General features: G+C 43.3%; 1 protein-coding gene across 3 annotated transcripts in view; it reads right to left on the bottom strand.

Moving 5' to 3' along the window:
• SLC3A1 (solute carrier family 3 member 1) overlaps positions 1-21,844 on the bottom strand; it is a 45,548-nt gene that overhangs the window by 19,635 nt on the left and 4,069 nt on the right. For all 3 annotated transcript variants that reach the window (XR_003115368.1, XM_025354827.1, XM_025354828.1), the window contains 5 exons: positions 20,700-20,879; positions 20,007-20,161; positions 15,437-15,562; positions 1,524-1,643; positions 492-616 (listed from right to left, as the gene is read on the bottom strand). Coding sequence is in view for 2 of the 3 variants with exons in the window: in XM_025354827.1 (XP_025210612.1) it covers positions 492-616; positions 1,524-1,643; positions 15,437-15,562; positions 20,007-20,161; positions 20,700-20,879 (706 nt within the window). In the remaining variant the exon portion in view is untranslated. The remainder of the gene's footprint in view (positions 1-491; positions 617-1,523; positions 1,644-15,436; positions 15,563-20,006; positions 20,162-20,699; positions 20,880-21,844) is intronic.

Genomic DNA, 21,844 nt, shown 5'->3' with positions numbered 1-21,844 from the left:
TAGGCGCCCACCACCAGGCCCAGCTAATTTTTGTATTTTTAGTAGAGACAGGGTTTCACCACGTTGGCCAGGATGGTCTCGAACTCCTGACCTCATGATCCGCCTGCCTTGACCTCCCACAGTGCTGGGTTTACAGGCATGAGCCACTGTGCCCAGCCTGGAGCTGGTTTTTAAAAAAGAAAAAAACAATGGTTCATGGTTAACATTTAGCTAATATAATCTCTTTTTAATTAACCTAATTTTCACAAAACTCCTGTGAAGTAGTAGTGTGATCGATCTGCATCATTTAACAAAAGAGGAAACTGAAAGTCAGCAAAGTAAGCAAACAGGAAAGGAATATGGCGGGCCCTGGTATAACCAAACTGTAATCAATTATAATTATGCAGGCTTGTTACATTATTACTTGAACCTCCAAATACACTTGGTTGTGAGGGATACACTGCAGATCACACACTAAGCCTGGGAAGAATGAGAGCATGTGCCGTGGTCACCTGTATCTGCCGGGCTCCGTGCTATATTGGTCCATGGTCTGCCGGAAGCTGCGGACGATGTCATGCATTCCCACCTGCGTGGTGGTGAAGTCATGGTACAGCTCCGAGTATTGTGTGACCGTGTCCTTTGAAAACCAGGATGACATGGTTATCATTTCATACATCGCATGCCCACAGCTGGCTCTATGTGAATGTAGACAACCTCTTCAAAGGGCTCAAGCCAAGCGAGACACACACTCAAACATGGTTTTGTGGATGGAGAAGAATACTTCATTTGATGCTCAAGTTGTTAACTTTATAAATCTACTAAGCAATAGTTCTCTAATAAACTGTCACCCATTTTAGCAAATAAATTTTACCAAGCAAAACATTGATTACAAAGTCCTCCTCAACATGTAATTGTCAAAATGTTTCAGACACTTTTAAAGACAAAGAAAATGATCTTAGTGGTTATAGAGCTCATTATTATACTTTATCTGCTCACAAAAATACTAACATCATGCACTTAAATTTGTTTCTTTGCCACCACTATCCTTTCTCCTTACTGTTACACTTTTCTCAGGGTTTCAGTAAACTTTTTCTGATTTCTATATCTTTGTAGGATTTCTAAGTCAATGTCTCATTTTTGTATCTTTCTAGGATGACAATAATCTCCTAGAATCAAAACAAAAGATAACATCTCATACAAGCCAAGGCCTCCTCACTTGAACTTATGTCAGATGACAAAATTGCAGGAGTAAATGTCCTCTATTTTGTGGCCCTTGGTAGAGGCCACACTGTCCATGTCTTCAGAACCCTTGTCACTGAAGGACGCCAAAGGATCCCTCGCTCTGGAGGGAACCAGTGGAAAAAAAACACCTCGTGCATATGCATTTGAAACTCTTGCGCATTTCCTAAAGAAATGAATCGAGGTGCTTGCTAGACACAGGACAAAACTCATCTTTGTAATTGGTATCTCAGGCTGAGAAAGAAAACACTCATGATGACATTTTCAGAAAAGGCAAAAGAAAAACGTTTAAAATAAAACTTTACCGGGATTTGGGTCTTATTTACTTGGATCTCATCTCTCAGATGCTTTGCTTCTAGGAGAAATTTAACAGCATCAAAGCTAAAACCATCAACACCCTTTGTGAGCCAGAACCGTAAAATTTCCTAAAGATGAAGAAGCAAAATGCTTGGTTACATTAACTACACTTTATTATCACAATGTTTCATAAAAGTTTTGACTGTTAATGACTTGGCATCATAAAATAGATATCTACATATAGAACAAGCACAGTATTCACATATTCACATAGCCTATTTTTTATGTATTTAGCATAACTGCCTTACTATAATGTACTCTCAAGTAACTGCCTTTAGTGACTCCCACACCTCCTTCATATTTGAATTCAGAATTACAATTAGTTACATTTGTAATGGATGTTATGAGGATGTTTCCAAAGCTTAGAGAATCCACTAGAAATGAAAGAATGAAACCATAATAAAAGATAGGACTCAGGATAAACTGGGAAAGTTTCTTATCTCCCTCATGCCCAACTCCTTAAGTGTCACTGCAAACTTAAAAGAAAATAACACATTGTTCAATAGTTAAATATTTCACTCCTTACTAGGAAGGCGAATGAGAGGTGAAGTCCTTAGGTATTAAAGGATCTCCTGCTAGGAGTAATATGGAAGGAACACAAAACAAAATAGAATCAACCATCAACTGAGTAAATAACTAAGAGTAGTGATGATTCTGTGGTAAAACTCAGATACAAGTGTTGTCTCGAAGACACTCAGATAATAAAAGATGAAATAGGCCAGGTGCGGTGGCTCACACCTGTAATCCCAGCGCTCTAGGAGGCTGAGGCAGGCGGATCACCTGAGGTCAGGAGTTTGAGACCAGGCTGGCCAACATGATGAAACACCATCTCTACTAAAAATACAAAAATTAGCCAGGCGTGGTGGCGGATGCCCGTAATCCCAGCTACTCGGGAGGCTGAGGCAGGGGAATCGCTTGAACCCGGGAGGCAGAAGTTGTAGTGAGCTGAGATCGGGCCATTGCACTCCAGCCTGAACAACAAGGGCAAAACTCCTTCTTAAAAAAGATGAAACGTACATTATTCCACTGGCTTTAATTTCACAGAAAATTGATCCCAAGCAAAAATAGTTAAACCTGAAAATCCAGGTTCTCATACATTGCATTTTATTCTATGGTGACAGAATTTCTTCCTAAGGTATGTGCTGGAAATCCAATTATTGTATGAATGCCCCTGGCTCTCTCTCCTCTCCTGCCCTACTCTCCCAACACACCTTGCTAGAGAGAAGGTAGTCATTGCCTGCTCAGCCTCTCCCATGCCTCACCTGCTTCTGAGCGCATCACCGTGGCCTGCCTGGTTCCCAGGCATTTTTAATGCTGAAGCCAAAGATTAGAGAGATGAAGACTGGTGCAAATAAGTGGTTAGGTCGGGTGCGGTGGCTCATGCCTATGATCCCAGCACTTTGGGAGGCTGAGGTGAGTGGATCACTTGAGGCCAGGAGTTTGAGACCAGCCTGGCCAACATGGTAAAACCCCGTCTCTACTAAAAACACAAAAATGAGTCTGGTGTGGAGGCATGCACCTGTAGTCCCAGCTACTCGGGAGGCTGAACATGAGAATTGCTTGAACCTGAAAGTCGGAGGTTGCAGTGAGCCGAGATCATGCCACTGCACTCCAGCCTGGGTGGCAGAAGGAGATCCTGTTTCAAAAAAAAAAAAAAAAAAAAAGGGCAGTGGTGGAGGTAGGGGGTGGACAGTGTGGCCAGAGGAGCGTAAGTGAGTAGAAGAAGGTAAAGAGAACTAGCTCATCATGCTCAGCTTTGTAGCTAACAGGAAAGATTTGGGATTTGTGTGAGGGTGATGGGAAATCTCTGGAGGGATTTTTAAGCAGAAAAGGCTGTGGGCTGACTTACATTTTTTAAAGATCTGATGTGTGAAGAATCAACTGTATAGTATGGCATTTCCTCAAAAGGTTAAACATCAAGTTACCATAAGACCCAGCAATTTCACACATAGGTATATACCCAAGAGAAATGAAAACTTATGTCCACGCAAAAACTTGTTCACAAATATTCATAGCAGCATTATTCATCATAGCCAGAAAGTGGAAGCCACCCCAATGGTCTGTCCATATGATGAATATTTGGCCTTGGAAAGCAGCGATGTGCTGACACATGCTACAACATGGATGAACCTTGAAAAGATTTTTCTAGCCAGGTGTGATGGCTCACACCTGTAATCTCAGCAATTTAGGAGGCTAAGGTGGGAGGATTGCTTGAGCCCAGGAGTTCTAGACCAGCCGGGCAACATGACAAAACCCTGTCTCTACAAAAAATGAAAAATTAGCTGGGTGTGGTGGTACACATCTGTAGGCCTCTGACACAGCACCTGGTACTTAGTGAACCAATTGTAGCGTGAAAGAATGACGTATTGAGCCTGAATAACCAAACATTACAGAAGTACAGCATGTTCCCTGGCTTCAGGTCTACAGAATCGTTGGGGACATGTGGGACAAGGGATGGTCACCTAATAATGCAGGTCCTCATGAGCGGAGATACATCTGCCTACAGGGCTGCAAGAGCTTCAAGACATTTCAAAATAATGTGGGTGGGCACAACAGGAGAAGGAAGAGCTAGAGCTTGAACTTGACCTAGATGACCTGGTAGGATTTCAACGGAGGGTGGGAATGGGACAACATGAGCCAAGCATGGAGGCAGAGGCTGGCCTGGCCTGTACTGGGACAGGTGGGAAGACCAGGTGACCTTGAAAAGCAGAGGGCCTGAGCCTCAGCTACCTGCCTCAACCACCCAGCCAGCCCCTCCCAGCAAGGCCTGCTCTAGCACCTGCTCACAAGCTCTGCAAAGGAACAGTGGCTCTCCCTACTTTTCTCCTGGCTCATCTCTTGTTGTATGGAAGGTTTCACAGGAATGTATATATCACTTTAGAGCAGAACCATCAGTAAAGTACTAGAGTTAAACAACCAATTTTCATCTGTGGAGGGGAACAGAGCCACAGATCCCAAATGACAACTATCCTACAGTTCACTCGTGTATTAGAGTTTGTTCTCATGCTGCTAATAGAGACATACCTAAGACTGGGTAATTTGTAAAGTAAAGCTGTTTAATTGACTCACAGTTTCACAGGGCTGGGGAGGCCTCACAATCATGGCAGAAGGCGAAGGAGGAGCAAAGTCACATCTTACATGACAGCAGGCAGGAGAGTTTGTGCAGGAGAACTCCCATTTATAAAACCATCAGAACTCACTATCACGAGAACAGGACGGAGGAAACCACACCCATGATTCAATTATCTCCACCTGCTCCCTCCCATGACACCTGGGGATTATGAGAATTCCAATTCAAGATGAGACTCGGGTGAGGACACAGCCAAACCATATCAACTTGTTTTGACTTGAAGCATTTCTTCTATCTGCATGTGAATGTGGAGGTTTCGTCAAGGGTCTCAACAGCTAAATGCAAGGGTTAATACTGCTCACGTCAATTCACTTTAAGCTGAGATTTTGATCAGTGAAGCTCGAATCAATTTTTTATACCTAAGAGCAGGTTCTGGGGCGAATAACTCTTATCATGGGCACAGGTGACCCAAATAACCTCCAGTAATCTCTACCCAGTGGAATTTTTCTCTGGGGCATAAAAAGCAAATTTGTTCTTACTAGTGCCTTTCTCTTTTACCAAATTCATCCATTCAGTAAATATTTGAGCTCCTACTATATACCAGGCACTTAGGCAAGCCCTGGAACTACAACCACAAGCAAAATACAACAGACACAGCCCTAGGTCTCCCGGATTATTTTAGAATTCCAGCTAGACTAATAGCAACACAAAAATATTTAAATCACAGCTGAGATAAAGAAGAGAAACATGGTAATACAAGAGGGTAAAACAGCAATTCGCCCTGGGGAGGGTTTGCAACTGGCAAGCAGGAAGTGGCAGCCATTCATCAGAGAATGGGCTAGAGAAGTCTTGGGGCAAAGCAAGGCACCTCATTTCTAGAACAGGTTTTCAGTGGCTTCAGGAGTGACCTTATTATGAAGCTAACCAAACTTAAGCTTCAAGACCTCTCATTTTCACCCATCTAACTCCCCTTCTTTGCTCATTCTAAATAAATGCCAACTTTTCTGTACTTAATTTTGTGCTCTATTTTAAAAGGCCCTAAATTACTATGAGCTTCAGACCCCACGCAACCCGGGTCCACCCCCAGGTGGTGCTGTTCTTTTAAAGTGTGAACATTGGTTGGGGCAGAGCATGAACAACTGAAGGCATCCAAGCAGCCTCTGACAAAAATGTGGGAAAACATGAAGCACCATTCTGTGTAAACATCAAGCTTTTGGGCACTGATTTCCTAAAATAAAGCCAGTCCTTTTCTTTACAGAGTCCAGATCTCAGCATTGTGAAATATTGACCTGACATTAAACATGAGAAACTTGTACCCCACAGACGGTTTATGGTCCTGGCATAATCGAAAATATTATCATTGTTTAATGAGACAAAACAGTAAAAGCTTGATGGACATTTTCTGAAAGTCATTTTAAATGCTGATAATTCAGATTATCACCAAGATAATCCAAAGTTTGCTCTTGAAAAATATTTGCTTCATGCTATTTATTCTCTCAACCAGGAGAGAAAAGAGAGCTTCAGATTGTAATTGTTAACCCTGTTTACTCCAGTGAAGGTCTCCCAGGGTTCCAGATGCAAAAATGGGCACAGAGCCTGAGTCGGCCAGGTCTAGTGACCCACATAGGTGCCGTGGACTCTGGGAACTGGACTGTACACTACGTCCTTGACTCCTGTCTGACTCCCATGACATCACACACTCCTGATTTTTCCGCTGGGAACCTTTTAACTCTTCTCTTTAAATAACTCACTGCTCTGAGTGAAAAGAAAGCAAGTCAACATTAAGGAAGCAAGTTAACATATCCAAATGCACCGAACCTCAAGCCAAGTCTTTCCTTTTCAGATGGCTGACATTTGGGGGCCCGTTTACCTTAAAAGCCATGTTTGGGAAAAGCCCTGTCTACTCTTACATGTGATGATAGAGAAGACATCCTCTTTGGCCAGGCATGGTGGCTCATGCCTGTAATCCTAGCACTTTCAGAGACCGAGGTGGGAGCATCACTTGAGCTCAAGAGTTCAAGACCAGCCTGGGCAACGAAGTGAGACCCTGTCTCTACTTAAAAACAAAACAAAACAAAAAAAACAAACAGAAGACATCCTCTTGAAAATGTCATCAATCCCAGGTTGTCCATCTCAAGAAGGAATGAGAAAGGGTATTTCAGAGTACAGGGGAAACTATTCCTCTACTTAGAGACAAGAGAAAGAAAACTGACCCTACTCATGTTCAGAAACCTTGGAAAAATTCTTTGCAACTCCTCCAGAAGCAGGAAGTAGAGGAAAGATCAAGGACTTCAGAATCTGACCCTCTGGGTACAACCCAGCTCTCTTGCTGTCCAGCTGCATGACACAGGGCATCTGCAAGACCGGCTAAGGCTCAGTGTCTCCATCAATAACACAGTATGGAGGGTTTCTGTATGGAGTAAATAAGGTATTGCTGCCAGAGTCAATTGACTTTTCAGTCTTCTTTTTTTTTTTGAGATGGGGTCTCACTGTCACCCAGGCTGGAGTACAGTGGTGTGATCTCAGCTCAGCAACCTTTGCCTCCTGGGTTCAAGCAATTCTCCTGCCTCAGCCTCCTGAGTAGCTGGGATTACAGGTGCCTGTCACTACGTCTGGCTAATTTTTATATTTTTAGTAGAGACGGAGTTTCACCATCTTGCCCAGGCTCGTCTCGAACTCCTGACCTCAAGTAATCCACCCACCTCGGCCTCCCAAAGTGCTGAGAGTACAGGCATGAGCCACCATGCCCGGACCCCTTTCAGTCTTTATGTTACCCAGTCTCTCTGCATCATTTGGCACTGTTGACCAATCTCGTCTTGTAGAAACACTCAGATACCTTAGCTCCGTGACACCCTGCCCCTTGCTTTGCCTCCCTTCTCTGTCTCTTCTGCCGTTCTTTGATGTCAGTGCTCCTTGGGGCTCGATCTTACATCCTCTGGACATTTCACTTCACAATAGTATTTATTTACTTACCAATTTACTGACTATTTAACAAGTACTGTATACAGTAAAAAAAAAAAACAGCATCCTAAGTGTTTTACAAAGGTTAAACCATTTAATCTTGATGTAACCCCATTAGGTACATACCATTATTGGTCCCCCTTTACCAATGAGGAAACTGCGGCTCAGGAAGATGATGTGCCTTTGACAAGGTCATGGTTGGTAAGTGGTGGCAGCAGAATTGCAACTGTAGGGCGCTCTGACTTATTTGCTAGGCTGGCTTCCTTTGTTTTTTCTTTTTTTTTTTTTTTTTTTTTGAGACGGAGTCTTGCTCTGTTACCCAGGCTGGAGTGCAGTGGCCGGATCTCAGCTCACTGCAAGCTCCGCCTCCCAGGTTCACGCCATTCTCCGGCCTCAGCCTCCCGAGTAGCTGGGACTACAGGCGCCCACCACCTCGCCCGGCTAGTTTTTTGTATTTCTTAATAGAGACGGGGTTTCACCATGTTAGCCAGGATGGTCTCGATCTCCTGACCTCGTGATCCGCCCGTCTCGGCCTCCCAAAGTGCTGGGATTACAGGCTTGAGCCACCGCGCCCGGCCTTGTTTTTTCTTTTAATGGGAAGCTCTACCAACACCTGGCCCTCATTCGCATGTGAGCAATTTGCTTCAGCTAAGTTGCAGTTGACCCTCTTACTCACCTTACCCAGCCTACTTCTCTCACCAAACACCTGCCTGAGCTCTGTAGACATCAGCCATGTTAACAAGTCCCAAAGTTTTACCTCTAGACTAGACTTTTCCCTGAGCTCCGTGTCCTCATATCTTTTTTTTTCCCCCCAAGACAGTGTCTTGCTCTGTCGCCCAGGCTGGAGTGCAGTGGCATGATCTCGGCTCACTGCAACCTCTGCCTCATGGATTCAAGTGATTCTCCTGCCTCAGCCTCCCGAGTAGCTGGGATTACAGGAGCCCACCACCATGCCTGACTAATTTTTGTATTTTTAGTAGAGATGGGGTTTCACCATGTTGGCCAGGTTGGTCTTGAACTCCTGACCACGTGATCCACCCACCTCAGCCTCCCAAAGTGCTGGGATTGCAGGTGTGAGCCACCGTGCCCAGCCCAGTGTCCTTATATCTCACCGTCCACTGAACACTTGGATGTCTCACAGGCAGCTCCAACTCTCCATACCGAAGATACTTCTCTCTCTCTTCCTGTGTCTCTTGTCCCAGAAAATGGTCCTGTCACCCACCCCATATTCAAATCTGAAACCTGGGATTCACACGGGACTCCTCTCAGAGTCCTGATGATTTCTCAGGATCTCTATGCCTCCATCACTGGCCTAAAGCCACCAGAGTTTCTTTCCCGATTACTGCACCATCCTCCTCCCTGGCCCCAAAGCCTCAAAACCTGCCCTACTCAAACCCCTTCTCCAAAACCAGACTGATTTCTCAAGATGAAAAAACAACAACAACAAAAACATGTCCATACCTAAGACCTTTTAAACCCATATCCTTACCAGGGCATTCAGTGGTGCTCCTGACCTGGACCCTGGTGACCTCTCTAGTCTCATCGGGTCACTCCCTGCTCTATATATCACATCCCAGTGATATTGGACAACTCCCAGCACCTCTAATGTGTCATAATCCATGCTTTCCTCTGCTGGAAACACTCCCACCCATGCCTCTTCACTTGGCTCATGCCTGTTCCTCAGGTATTTCACCTCCTCTGCAAAATGTGTCCAGGTCAGACACTTGCCCTGTGTATGCCTACCTCCTACTGTCATGACCGCTTGGCACATTTTATTGTAATTGCCTGTTTAATTGTCCACCTCCCAGTCCTGAATATAAGCCCCAGGATGGCCACAAGAGGTATCTATCTTACCAGCCCCTACACCCTTAGCACGTGGTCAAGACACACAATACCTATTGTTAAATGAGTGAATTATTATAATAATGTGCCTGGCATAGAGGAGGTGCAATAAATGGCACAAGTATTATTATCAAGCATAGAGCTAGATAATCAAGCAGGTAGTGAGTGAATTGTGTTTTGAATTGAGCTGCTGCCTCCAGTAGTATCATGCTTAGTAGGGAAAGAACAGAGCCTACACCTATGCTCTGGGTTCCTTCTTCAGCTGGGTCTCCCTAGCAGTCCCTACCCTGGGGCTCAGCATTCCCATATGGCAGGTCTAGGATCACTCCAAACCCCAGACATGAGGCCAGGCCATCTGGAGTCTCTTCCTTGCCATGCTGCTAACCTGCTGGGTTACTTCACCTCTCTGTGCCTCAGTTTCCTCATTTGTCAAATAAGAAATGTGGAGGACCAGTAAAAACCAAAGTGATTGGAAAAGTATAAAATAGTATACAAATATACAGCCCTGATACCTCAGAGAAGGTTTTCTGACTTCTTCAGGTAAAGCACTCAAGCCCTAAGAGGTTCAGAGCAGAGCCAAGTCCCCTGATGGCCAGTGCAAAGGGGAGGAGAAAGAGACGGAGAGCAGAGGGTGCTCTCCACTGTAATTTCCCCACATGCCAGCCTCCCACTGTGCAGATAAAGCAAAATCTGATAGGAGCGGGGAGGAAGTGGGCTCAGGCTCCAGAAGTACAAGTTGGTATGCAGGTAAGTCATTCCGAATGCCTCCTCCACACAAACCCTCTAAGCTGCAAATTATTAACCTGCTTAACTCTACTGCAGAAACAAGCGCTGCTGGGGGTAAGGTGGGGAGGAGGGTGACAGAAGTCTCCTTCATGCCAAAGGTCCCTTTCCGGGAGCAAAGAGGCTTTCCTCTCAGTTTCTCAGCATTTCTTATTTACTTCTAACAGTAAATCTTCTAAACCAGTCTTGCAAATAAAGTCTAATCTCTCAACCGGAGGCAGTAATGATTCATCACATGAGGGATTTCAGCCAGAGGACCAGTAAATAAGGATCCTATCCACACACTCCAAGTCTTGGGTATCTGGAAGAGCACAGCTGGGTTAGTCAAAAAAATAATTAATGTATTGGCTGGCACATTTTGGCAGAATTTATCACACTTGTCTAAACATCCCCAGACAATTCATCACTGTTGCCACAAGGAGACTGGAAAAATCCACTGCCTGATAAACCAACTGTAAAACAGCTGGTTTACACTCACATTTATCAATTTATAACTGAAAACCTCCTTGAAAAAACTGTGCAGAAAAAGCGAAGCATGGAGAAGGAAACACATACATTGCCTACACATACAAAGCAGGTGTAGGATTGTGGTTAAGAGCATGAACTCAAGTCCCAGTGTCTGGATTTCAATCCTGCACCATGACTCCCAAGGATGGTGACTTTACCTATCTAAGCCTCAATTTTCTCCTCTGTAAAATGATCACAAAACCTCGTAAATTAGGCTTATTCTGAGCATTAATCTGTCCAGGTACAGCACTTAGCACATAGAATGTGTGGGGAGAACGTGAGGCGTGGGGGGTATGCAAAGGAGTTTGGGTGATGAAGAAGAGGAGAGTCCACAGGCTACCAGAGAAGTTTAAAACTAACCCCTAGTTAGTCTGCTGACCATGTTTACACCCCACAACCCCATGGAGACAAGGTGCCCTCACTCATGGTGCTTACTTCTGGAACAGATTCCAAAACAATTCATACAAATTCTGGAATCACCAAACATATATAGTATAAAAAAAAAAAAAGGCTTAAAACTAAGTAGTCTGTAGGAATACATTTAACAAAAGAAGTACAAGACATGTACTCTGAGAACTACAAAACATTGTTGAAAGAAATAAAAGAACATGTAAATAAATGGAAAGACATCTCACGTTCATGGATTGGAAGGCTTAATCTAAGATGGCTATATTCAATGCGATCCCTATCAAAACCCCAGCAGCCTTATTTGCAAAAATTGTCAAGCTGACTCAAAAATTCGTATGGAAATCCAAAGGACTTGGAATAGTCAAACAATATGGAAAAAGAACAAAGTTGTAGGACTCACACTTCGAGATTTCAAAACTTAGTACAAAGCGCTAGTAATTCAGACAGTGTGTGGTACTGACATAAGGACAGACAGATAGATGAATAGAACAGAATTGACAGTCCAGAAATAAACTCATGCATTTATGGTCAATTTATTTTCAACAAAAGTTGCCAGACAATTCAGTAGGGAAAGAATAGTATTTTTAAACATATATTGCTGGAATAACTGAATAGCCACACGCAAAAAAAAAAAAAAAAAAAAAAAAAAAAAAAGAAGTTGGACTGCTTACCTTCACACCCTACATAAAAATTAATTAAAAAATGGATCATAGACAACCTAAAATGTAAGAGCTAAAGCTACGAAACTGAGAAGAAAACATAGGAGTAAATCTGCATGATCTTGGATTAAGCAACGGTTATTAGATACGACACTAAAGGCACAAGCAACAAAAGAAAAAATAAATAAATTGGGCCAGGCGTGGTGGCTTATGCCTGTCATCCCTGCACTTTGGGAGGCCGAGGCGGGTAGATCACCTGAGGTCAACATGATAAAACCCCTGTCTCTACTAAAAACACAAAAAATTAGCTGGGCGTGTTGGCACATGCCTATAATGCCAGCTACTCAGGAGGCTGAAGCAGGAGAATCGCTTTAACCCAGGAGGCAGAGGTTGCAGAGAGCCGAGATTGCACCACTGCACTCCAGCCTGGGTAACAAGAGCATAACTCTGTCTCAAAAAACAAATAAATAAATAGGACATCATCAAAATTAAAAACTCTTGTGCTTCAAAAAGCACCATCAAGAAAGTAAAAAGACAACCAACAGAATGGGAAAAATTATTTGTAAATCATGTATCAAGAATACATAAAGAGGCCAGGTGCAGTGGCTCATGCCTATAATCCCAGCACTTTGGGAAGCTGAGGCAGGAGGACTGCTTGAGACCACAAGTTCAAGACCAGCCTGGCCAACACGGTGAAACCCCGCCTCTACTAAAAATACAAAAATTAACCAGGTATGGTGATATGCACCTGTAATCTCAGCTACTTGGGTGGCTGAGGCAAGAGAGTTACTTGAACCCAGGAGGTGGAGGTTGCAGTGAGCCGAGATCACACCACTGCACTCCAGCCTGGGTAACAGAGTGAGACCCTGTCTCAAAAAAAAAAAAAAAAAAAAAAGGAATATGTAAAGAACTTTTACAACCCAATAATAAAAAGACAACCCTATTTAACAATGGGCAAAGGGCCAGGTGCGGTGGCTCACACCTGTAATCCCAGCACTGTGGGAGGTCAAGGAGGGAGGATTGCTCCATACCGGGAGTTCGAGACCAGCCTGGCCAACATAGAGAAACTCCATCTCTACAAAAAATACAAAAATTAACTGGGCATGGTGGCACGTGCCTATAGTCCCAGGTACTCAGGAAGCTGAGGTGCAAGAATCACTTGAGCCTGGGAGACTAGGGTTGCAGTGAGCCAAGACTGCACCATTGCACTGCAGCCTGGGTGACAGAGCGAAACTCTATCTAAAATAAAATAAAATAATAATGGGCAAAGGATTTGAATAGACAATACTACAATGCAGATATACAAATGAACAACAAGCACATGAAAAGATGATCAACGTCTTTAGGCATTTGGCAAATACAACCAGTGAGATGCCGCTTCATACCCACCAGGGTGACTGTAATAAAAAACACATGCAGTCACAAGTGTTGGTGAGAATGTGGAGAAATCAGAGCCTGTACACGTGGTTAGTGGAAATGTAAAATGGTGCAGCTGCTTTGAAAAACAACTTGGCAGTTTCTCAAATAAACATAGATATAGATACCTACCAGGGATGCACAGATACAGCATGATTCCGTTGTATAAAGTGTCCAGAATAGGCAAAACCTATCTAACTGAGGCTTAGGTGGGTAAAAAGATAGAAAGTAGATTTGTGGTTTCCAGGGGGTGGGGGAAGAAAGGGAGGAGGCCATAAGGAGTGACTGCTGATGGATAAATGGGGTTTCTTTTTGAGAAGATAATAGTGTTCTGAAATTAGGCCAGGCACAGTGGCTCATACCTGTAATCCCAGCACTTTGGGAAGCAGAGACGGGTGGATCATCTGAGGCCAGGAGTTTGAGACCAGCCTGGCCAACATGGCAAAACCCTGTCTCTACAAAAATATAAAAATTAGCTGGTCATGGTGGTACATGCCTGTAGTCCCAGCTACTCGGGAGGCTGAGGCAGGAGAATCACTTGAACCTAGGAGGCACAAGTTGCAGTGAGCCAAGATTGTGCCACTATACTCCAGCCTGGGTGACAGAGTGAGACTGTCTCAAAAAAAAAAAAAAAAAAGGTGATGAAATTGGTAGTGATGGTTGCACAACTCTGTGAATATACTAAAACCACTAAATTACACACTCAAAAGGGGTGAATGTTATGGTATGTGAATTATATCTCAATTAAACTGTTAAACTGTTATTTCAAAATAAAACTAAACTAAACCAAGGGTTCTAGGTGCCCCTAGTGACTCCAACATGACAGCTTACATCCACTCTATCTGGCTGATGTGGCGAGCTGTGGAAAGGCACCCACTGCTCCCTGTTCTGTTCAGGTCTCCTCCCCGCCTACTTGGCTCAGAGGACTCCCCTACTCACCTAAGTTTCTGGCCACTGTAGCCATAGGAGCATCAAGAACAAGAACAAGAACATAGCTGTTACGTTTTGTGAATTGTATTGTGAGAACTGATCAGCCCCCACTGCTTACTTCAGCGCCCTAACCCATTTCACTCCAGGATACTGGTAGGGTTGCCAGATAAAATACAAGACACTCAATTACATTTCAATTTCAGGTAATCAATGAATAATTTTTTGGTAGCAGTATGTCTCAAATGTTGCATCATTCATTTAAAATTTAACTGGATATCCTGTATTTTTATTTGCTAAATTTGGCAACCCTACACTCTGGTTTCCATGCCATCCCTGAAACACACGAACTACACTCTCACCTCGGGACCTTTGCATTGGTTCTTTCTGCCTGAAATTCTCTTCCCCCAGATAGTCTCGTGGTTCCCTTCCCACTTCAAGTTTTTGTCCAAACAGCATCTCATCATAAGAAGGCGTCTCCTACACACCTTATACAGAAGAGCCACTTTTACCTGGCACTCCGATGCCCCTTCCCCTTGGCATTCACCACCACCTGACATTTACATATATATATATATATATATAAGTGGCTAATTGCCTGCTTTCCCCTCAGTACATTGGAGACTCCTTGAGGGTAAGGCTTCTTTTATTCACTGCTGCATTCCTAGTGCTTAGGACAGGGCCTGGCATGGAGAAGGCAATATGTTAATATTTACTGAATGAGTACAGAAGTGTTGTGCATGGGTTATCCCATCTATTCTTCCAAAGAGCCCTATGAAACAAATACTGCCACCAACTGTGTTTCATAGATGAGACAGCTAAGACATGAAAGTCAAATAACTCATCAAGAGGCCCATTGCAGATGCAGGAGCCAGACCCCAAATGACCCACCTCCCTGCACCAGCTCACTGTCACAGGCACTGCACAGCTCACTGTCACAGACACCGCACAGCTTACTGTCACAGGTGGCGGGGCAACTTGGAGCTCGGGTGGCAGGTGTTTCTGACTCCTTCCATTTAGGGTACTCTCTCTGGGTTAGATGAAGGAAGGAGCCACAAACACGTCTGAGAGTCTACATTTGCACCAGACAGCTGAATCCTGGATTTAATTAAGGCTTGATTTTTGCCTACACAATTATTGTGGAATATAAAGTGTTTCAAATAACTATAGAGTATTTCAAATAACTAAAGGCTTGATTTGCCTACACAATTACTGTGCAATATAAAGTGTTTTAATAACTACCTAAACTTCCATTAATGGAGAAGTCTGTGTGGGTATCTATACTCACTTTTATTTCTTCTTGAACATCAGGATTGCGGAAATTTAAATCAGGTTGCTCTTTCATAAACTGGTGAAAATAACACTGGTTTCGCACTTCATCAAAGTGCCAACTGGAGTTTCCATATACACTTAACTGGCAAACAAAGAAAACAGCACATCAGTTACACGTAATGGTATTGCCAGCAAATAAAGATCACTGTCCTCCCTGATCCTTTGCAGGCAGAGTATGTAAATCCTGAGAGTTTTCCTCTATGGACAGTAGCAGGTTAAAGTAACCCCTCCAAATACTCCCCACCCCGTTGGCCTAATGCCGAACAAACAGAGTTGCAATGTATTTTTATAGTAGAGGCTGTTTGTAACAACTGCAACAGCAAACCAGTGCTCTCAAATCCAAGACAAGGTCAACTTAAGGAACAGACATTAATAATGTATTTTCTTGAATCTTCTGTACAGGGTCTGAACTCTTGTTTGTGAAGAGAAGCAAAATGGTAGTCAATTTGGAAGAAAGACACATTCTGCTCGTCTTGGAGCTTGAGTCCAGATAGACTGAATATTTAAATTGTATCCCCAGAAAAGTATTAGAATCCTTCACTTAAAATCTCTACCAGTCTCCAAGAATAAAAAGCAACTTCAAGTGTTGGTACTCAGCAATAGTTGACTCTGTCACTGGTCTCCTCTGTCTGGAAATGCTCACATGTATGGCCCCAAGGCGTGACTCTCCTAGCTGCCCTCCCACATCTCTGACCACTCCTTAAGTCAACGCGGTGCGCCCTTGAATGTGAGAGCTTCATGGGGCTCTGTCCTAGGCCTTTTGTCCATTGCATGTTAAAGAGAACATCTGGAAAACATTTAAAAACTGAGAGGTTTCACATAAATCTTTTTGAGTTGGAAGACATAGTTATGCTGGGTCCACATGTCCATGGCAACAACAGGCAGATGCTGAGTAGCAGCTGCTGCCTTTCAAGGACATGCGCCCCTTCCAATTCAACACACAGCCCGCCTGGACACAACCAGGGCAAGAGATTTTTAGTGTACATGATCAATAAAAGATCAGTATCCAGAATACAAAAAGAACTGAAGAAAGCAATTTCAAAGGGATAAATAATCCAAAAGAAAGTAGGGGAAAGAAACCATAAACAGGTGCTTCGCAGAAATAGACACCCAAGTGAATAAATGTAGGAAAAGATGTTCAACATCATTAGGAATTAGATAATTACTGTATTAAGAATTAGACACATCATCATTAGTAATTAAATAAATATAAAATTAAGATCTCAATGCCATATTGTTTTAAGTCGGGGCTGGGCATGGTAGCTCATGCCAGTAATCACAGCATTTTGAGAGGCTGAAGCGGGAGGACTGCTTGAGGCCAGAAGTTCAAGACCAGCTTGGGCAACATAGTGAGACCCCATATTTACAAAAAAATAAAAAAACTCAACCAGGCATGATGGTGCGTGCCTGTGGTCCAGCTACTAAGGAGGCTGCGGCAGTGAGGAATGCTTGAGCCCGGGAGCTCGAGGCTGCCATAAGCTATGATTGAGCCACTACGCTCCAGCCTGGGCAACAGAGTGAGACCCTGACACAAAATAATGATAATAATAATTTTTAAATAAATATTACAAAGTTGGGCAATACCAGGAATTAATGAGAACATGTATTTTTTTAATACTTCTGTGGGGGATATAAATTGGCTTCAACCATTTTGATAATTAATTTGACACTATCCTGTAGAGCTGAGCATGCAACATCCTGCACAGCAATTTTACTCCTAGTTATTTACCTTAAAGAAGCCTTTGGTTGGGCGCGGTGGCTCACGCCTGTAATCCTAGCACTTTGGGAGGCCGAGGTGGGCAGATCACAAGGTCAGGAGTTCAAGACCTGCCTGGACAATATGGCGAAACCCTATCTCTACTAAAGATACAAAAATTAGGCGGGCGTGGTGAAGGGTGCCTGTAGTCCCAGATACTTGGGAGGCTGAGGCAGGAGAATCGCTTGAACTGGGGAGGCAGAGGTTGCAGTGAGCCAAGATCACGCCACTGTACTCCAGCCTGGGTGACAGAGCAAGACTCCATCTCAAAAAAAGAAAAAAGAAGACCTTGCACATGTACCCCAAGATAGATTAATGGGAGTGTTTATAGTAACATCATTCATTAAAAACAAAACAAAACAAAACTGGAAGTAGCCCAACTTCCCATCAACTGAAGAGTGGGTAAGTAAACGATGGATTGTTCATACAGTGAAATATACAACAATGAAAATATATGAGCTACCTCAAGCTACATGAATAAATTGTGAAAAAGTTAGTTACAGAAGACTATACCTAGCATGATACTTTTCATAAAGTTCAAAATAGAAGAAACTAAAAAATAATTTTTTTAGAGTCGAAGTCTTTATACTACAAGGTTTTTATCCATCATATACATATACGTATTTTTGAACATATTAACTATTACATTAGAAAATGCAACCCTGACTATAGTGAACAACTAACAAAGCAATGGAAAAACTAGATACAAAAAAGGCAGCTGTGACCATTCTATAAGCAAGAAGTGATATGTTTTGAGCATAGCAGCAATTTTTAAAAGCAGACTGTGGAGCTGGAATGACTAGATCCCATCCTTAGCCCTGTCATTTATTAGCTGAGTAACCTCAGTCTGCCTATCTGCAAAACAGGAATTACACCTGACTCATAGGATTATAGAGTGGATTAACTAAATTAATGAATATAAAACACTTAGCACAGAGCCTGGCACAGAGTAAGTATTTTGTAAATGTTTGCTAATGTCATTGCAATTTCAACAAGTCAGTGAACTGGAGGAAAAGATTAAAGAGGTGAAACTGCCAGGGCTTCCTGACAGCCTGTTCCTCAGGCTGCATGGTGGTACCGTTCACTGAACCTGGAGACGAAAGGTAGGGAGAAGATCACACATCACAAAGTCGGCCTGGAAATGTGTCAATTCTGAGTGTGCTTGGGTCACCTAAAAGTTGACGTTTAAATATTTATGGAGAAGGTCCAGAAGAGGAAGGGATGATCCAGAATAAAGGCAGGAGAGAACACAAACCCGAGCAAGGGGAAGCTCTGGCCTGGGATAGAAGCAGAGCTGCCAGATGAAGTGCAGGATGCCCAGTCACATCTGAATTCAGATCAACAACACATATTGTTGAGTATAAGCATGACTCATGCGACCAGGCACAGTGGCTTACACCTGTAATCTTGGCCGTTTGGGAGACCGAAGCAGGAGGATCACTTGAGCCCAAGAGTTCAAGACCAGCCTGGACAACATAGTGAAGCCCTCTCTTTACAAAAAAATAAAATACTAGCTGGGCATGGTGGCACACACCTGTGGTCCCAGCTACTTGGGAGGCAGAGCTGGGAGGATTGCTTGAGCCCAGGAGGCAAAGACTGCAGTGAGCCATGATCAAGCCACTGCACTCCAGCCTGGGAGACAGAGCAAGACCCTGTCTCTGAAAAACAAAAATAAAAAAGAAGGTATGGTCCACACTAAAAACCTATTTATGCACTGCTTATCCAAAATTCAGATTTAACTGGGCATTCTGAATTTTTATTTGCTAAATCTGGTCACCCCAGAAAGGAGGGATGTGGCCTCTGTTGTAAAAGGAGTGAGTAGGAAGAGGTTGGGAATGGGGCAGGCAGGCTTGATGGCCTCTGTTTTCTCTGTGAAGTCGAGTTTGCTGCTGAGAGTGATCGGGGCAGAGGCAGATACAATGTTTGAAAAGACGGAGGGAAGGAAAGTTGATCAGTTGGAATTAGCAAAATTCCCAAGAAGATTGGATGGCTCAGTTCAGATGGGGACAATGAAAGTGTGATGTCTCCAGAGACTCAACTACCAGGATTTAGGCAAAAAGAAAGTAGATAATTGGGTTCATTCATGGCTAGGGTTTTGTCAGAGGAGACAAAAAGTCAGAAAGGCAAAGGGGGCGGGGCGCAGTGGCTCACACCTGTAATCCCAGCACTTTGGGAGGCTGAGGTGGGCGGATCACCTAAGGTCAGGAGTTCAAGACCAGACTGGCCAACATGGTGAAACCCCACCTCTACTAAAAATACAAAAATTAGCCGAGTATGGTGACATGCACCTGTAATCATAGCTACTGGTGAGGCTGAGGCAGGAGAATTGCTTAAACCCAGGAGGCGGAGGTTGCAGTGAGCCGAGATCGTGCCATTGCACTTCAGCCTGGGGGACAAGAGCAAAACTCTATCTCAAGAAAAAATAAATAAATAAGCAAAGGGGTATGGATAGTAGAAACATGGTTATCGAACTAATGGGACATGGAATCCAAGTTGGATCAGGTAGGAAGTGAAGCAAGAGTGGAAGGAGAGAATATAGGTTTGAATTTGCTAGAACACATCACCTCTATGATGAAATCAGAAACCTAAATAATAATTGGAGGTCTGGGTAAATAATAACTGGAAGCCTTATGTCTATTTCTTTCAGAAACTTCCCCCTTCCCATAAACTATATTCATTAATTTTTTCCTCAAAAGGGTTTTACTAAACCAGTTCAATCACTGCATATCTGCCTTTTACCACTTTGTAAATCAGACAGGTTGATACTTACCCAGTTGTTGGGTGGAACAGTTGTGCCATTTTCATGGGTACAGTCATGCCAGATATAATAATCAGTATATTTTCCTGTCCGTGTCCGACTCAATTGAAACCAAGTATGTTTATCACTGGTGTGGTTTGGTATGAAATCGATGATTAATTTTAAACCTAATGAGTAAAAAAAATTTCAAATGCTAGGAAAAGTTGTATTAGAATAACATATGACAGGCCAGGCACAGCAGTGGCTCACGCCTGTAACCCTAATACATTGGGAGGCTAAGGTGGGAGGACTGCTTGAGCCCAGGAGGTGGAGGCTGAAGTGAGCCATGATTACGCCACTGCACTCCAGCCTGGCAGACAGAGCAAGACCCTGTCTGGAAAAAAAAAAAAAAGACGGGGGGGGCAGAAAGGAGATAGGGAAGGAAAAAGGAAAGGGAAAGGAGAAAGGAAAAAAGGAAAGGGAAGGGAAGGAAGAAAGAGAAAGAGAAGGAAGGAAGGAAGGAAGGAAGGAAGGAAGGAAGGAAGGAAGGAAGGAAGGAAGGAAGGAAGGAGGGAAGGAAGGAAGGAAGAAAGGAAGGGGAAGGGAGGGAGGGAGGGAAAGAAATAGTACACAACAGTTAAAGGGAAGAAATGCTTTAAGTAAACATTTGAAAAAGTGCTTTTCTCAACCCTCACCCCCATGCTGCCCACTTTCCATTCAACTTACCTTTATCATGTATGGCTGCAACCAGATTCTCAAAATCTTCCATCGTTCCAAAAATGGAATCGACTTGCCGGAAGTCTTCAACACCATATCTGAAATCTTTAAGGGACGACTTATAAAATGAAGTAATCCAAACAGTTTTTACATTTAAAGCTGTGATGTAGTCCAGTTTATCTTGAATACCTGAAGAAAAAAGTCAAAGTCATGAACAAATCCTACTTTGTTTTAGTTAAAGGACAAAAAATATAACAAATATGCCTAAGATGGAAATATTTACATGAAGGCAAAAATACATAGAATTTTGTTGAATTTGAGTATAATTCAAATAGGAAGATCTAGCTCTATAAAAAAACAACAACATCAAATTAGGCCGGGTGTTGTGGTTCATACCTGTAATCCCAGCACTTTAGGAGGCCAAGGAGGGAGGATATCTAAGGTCAGGAGTTCAAGACTAGCCTGGCCAACATGGCAAAACCCTGTCTCTACTAAAAATACAAAAATTAGCTGGGCGTGGTGGCACATGCCTGTGATCCCAGCTACCTGGGAGGCTGACGCAGGAGGATCACTTGAACCCAGGAGGTGGAGGCTACAAGGACCCAAGATCATGTCGCTGCACTCCAGCCTGGGCGACAGAGCAAGACCCTTTCTCAAAAAAAAAGAAAAGAAAAGAAAAAAAGAAAAGAAAAAATCAAATTAGTTACCTAGCAGTAATCGATGATATTTAACATAGCATTAACAAAAATCTGTGACTTACTCATTATTTTATATTTAAAACCAAGACTATGGTATTGTTCATTTATTCTACACATAGTTTTTGAGCAGCTAATCTATGCCAGCTGCTGAGCTAAGTGTCAAGGAACAGAGCAGAGTAACACATGGCCCCGTCGGTCACGTGGTCTACACTGCGCTGTTCTAACAGCCAGGTGCCACATGTGGCTACTGAGCACGGGCAGCGTGGCTGGTTGGAATTGAGCTGTGCTGTAAGGGAACAACATGTATTGGATTTTGAAGACCCTGTACAAAAAGAAAGAATGTAAAAATCTCATTAATATTTTTATACTGGGCCGGGCATGGTGGCGCATGCCTGTAATCCCAGCACTTTGGGAGGCCATGGTGGGCAGATTGCTTGAGCTCAGGTATTCGAGACC

Source organism: Theropithecus gelada, chromosome 13, assembly GCF_003255815.1.
Source record: "Theropithecus gelada isolate Dixy chromosome 13, Tgel_1.0, whole genome shotgun sequence".
Lineage (NCBI taxonomy): Eukaryota > Metazoa > Chordata > Mammalia > Primates > Cercopithecidae > Theropithecus > Theropithecus gelada.
The sequence above is the reverse complement of the archived record's forward strand: the minus strand, read 5'-3'. Positions and strand labels throughout refer to the sequence as shown.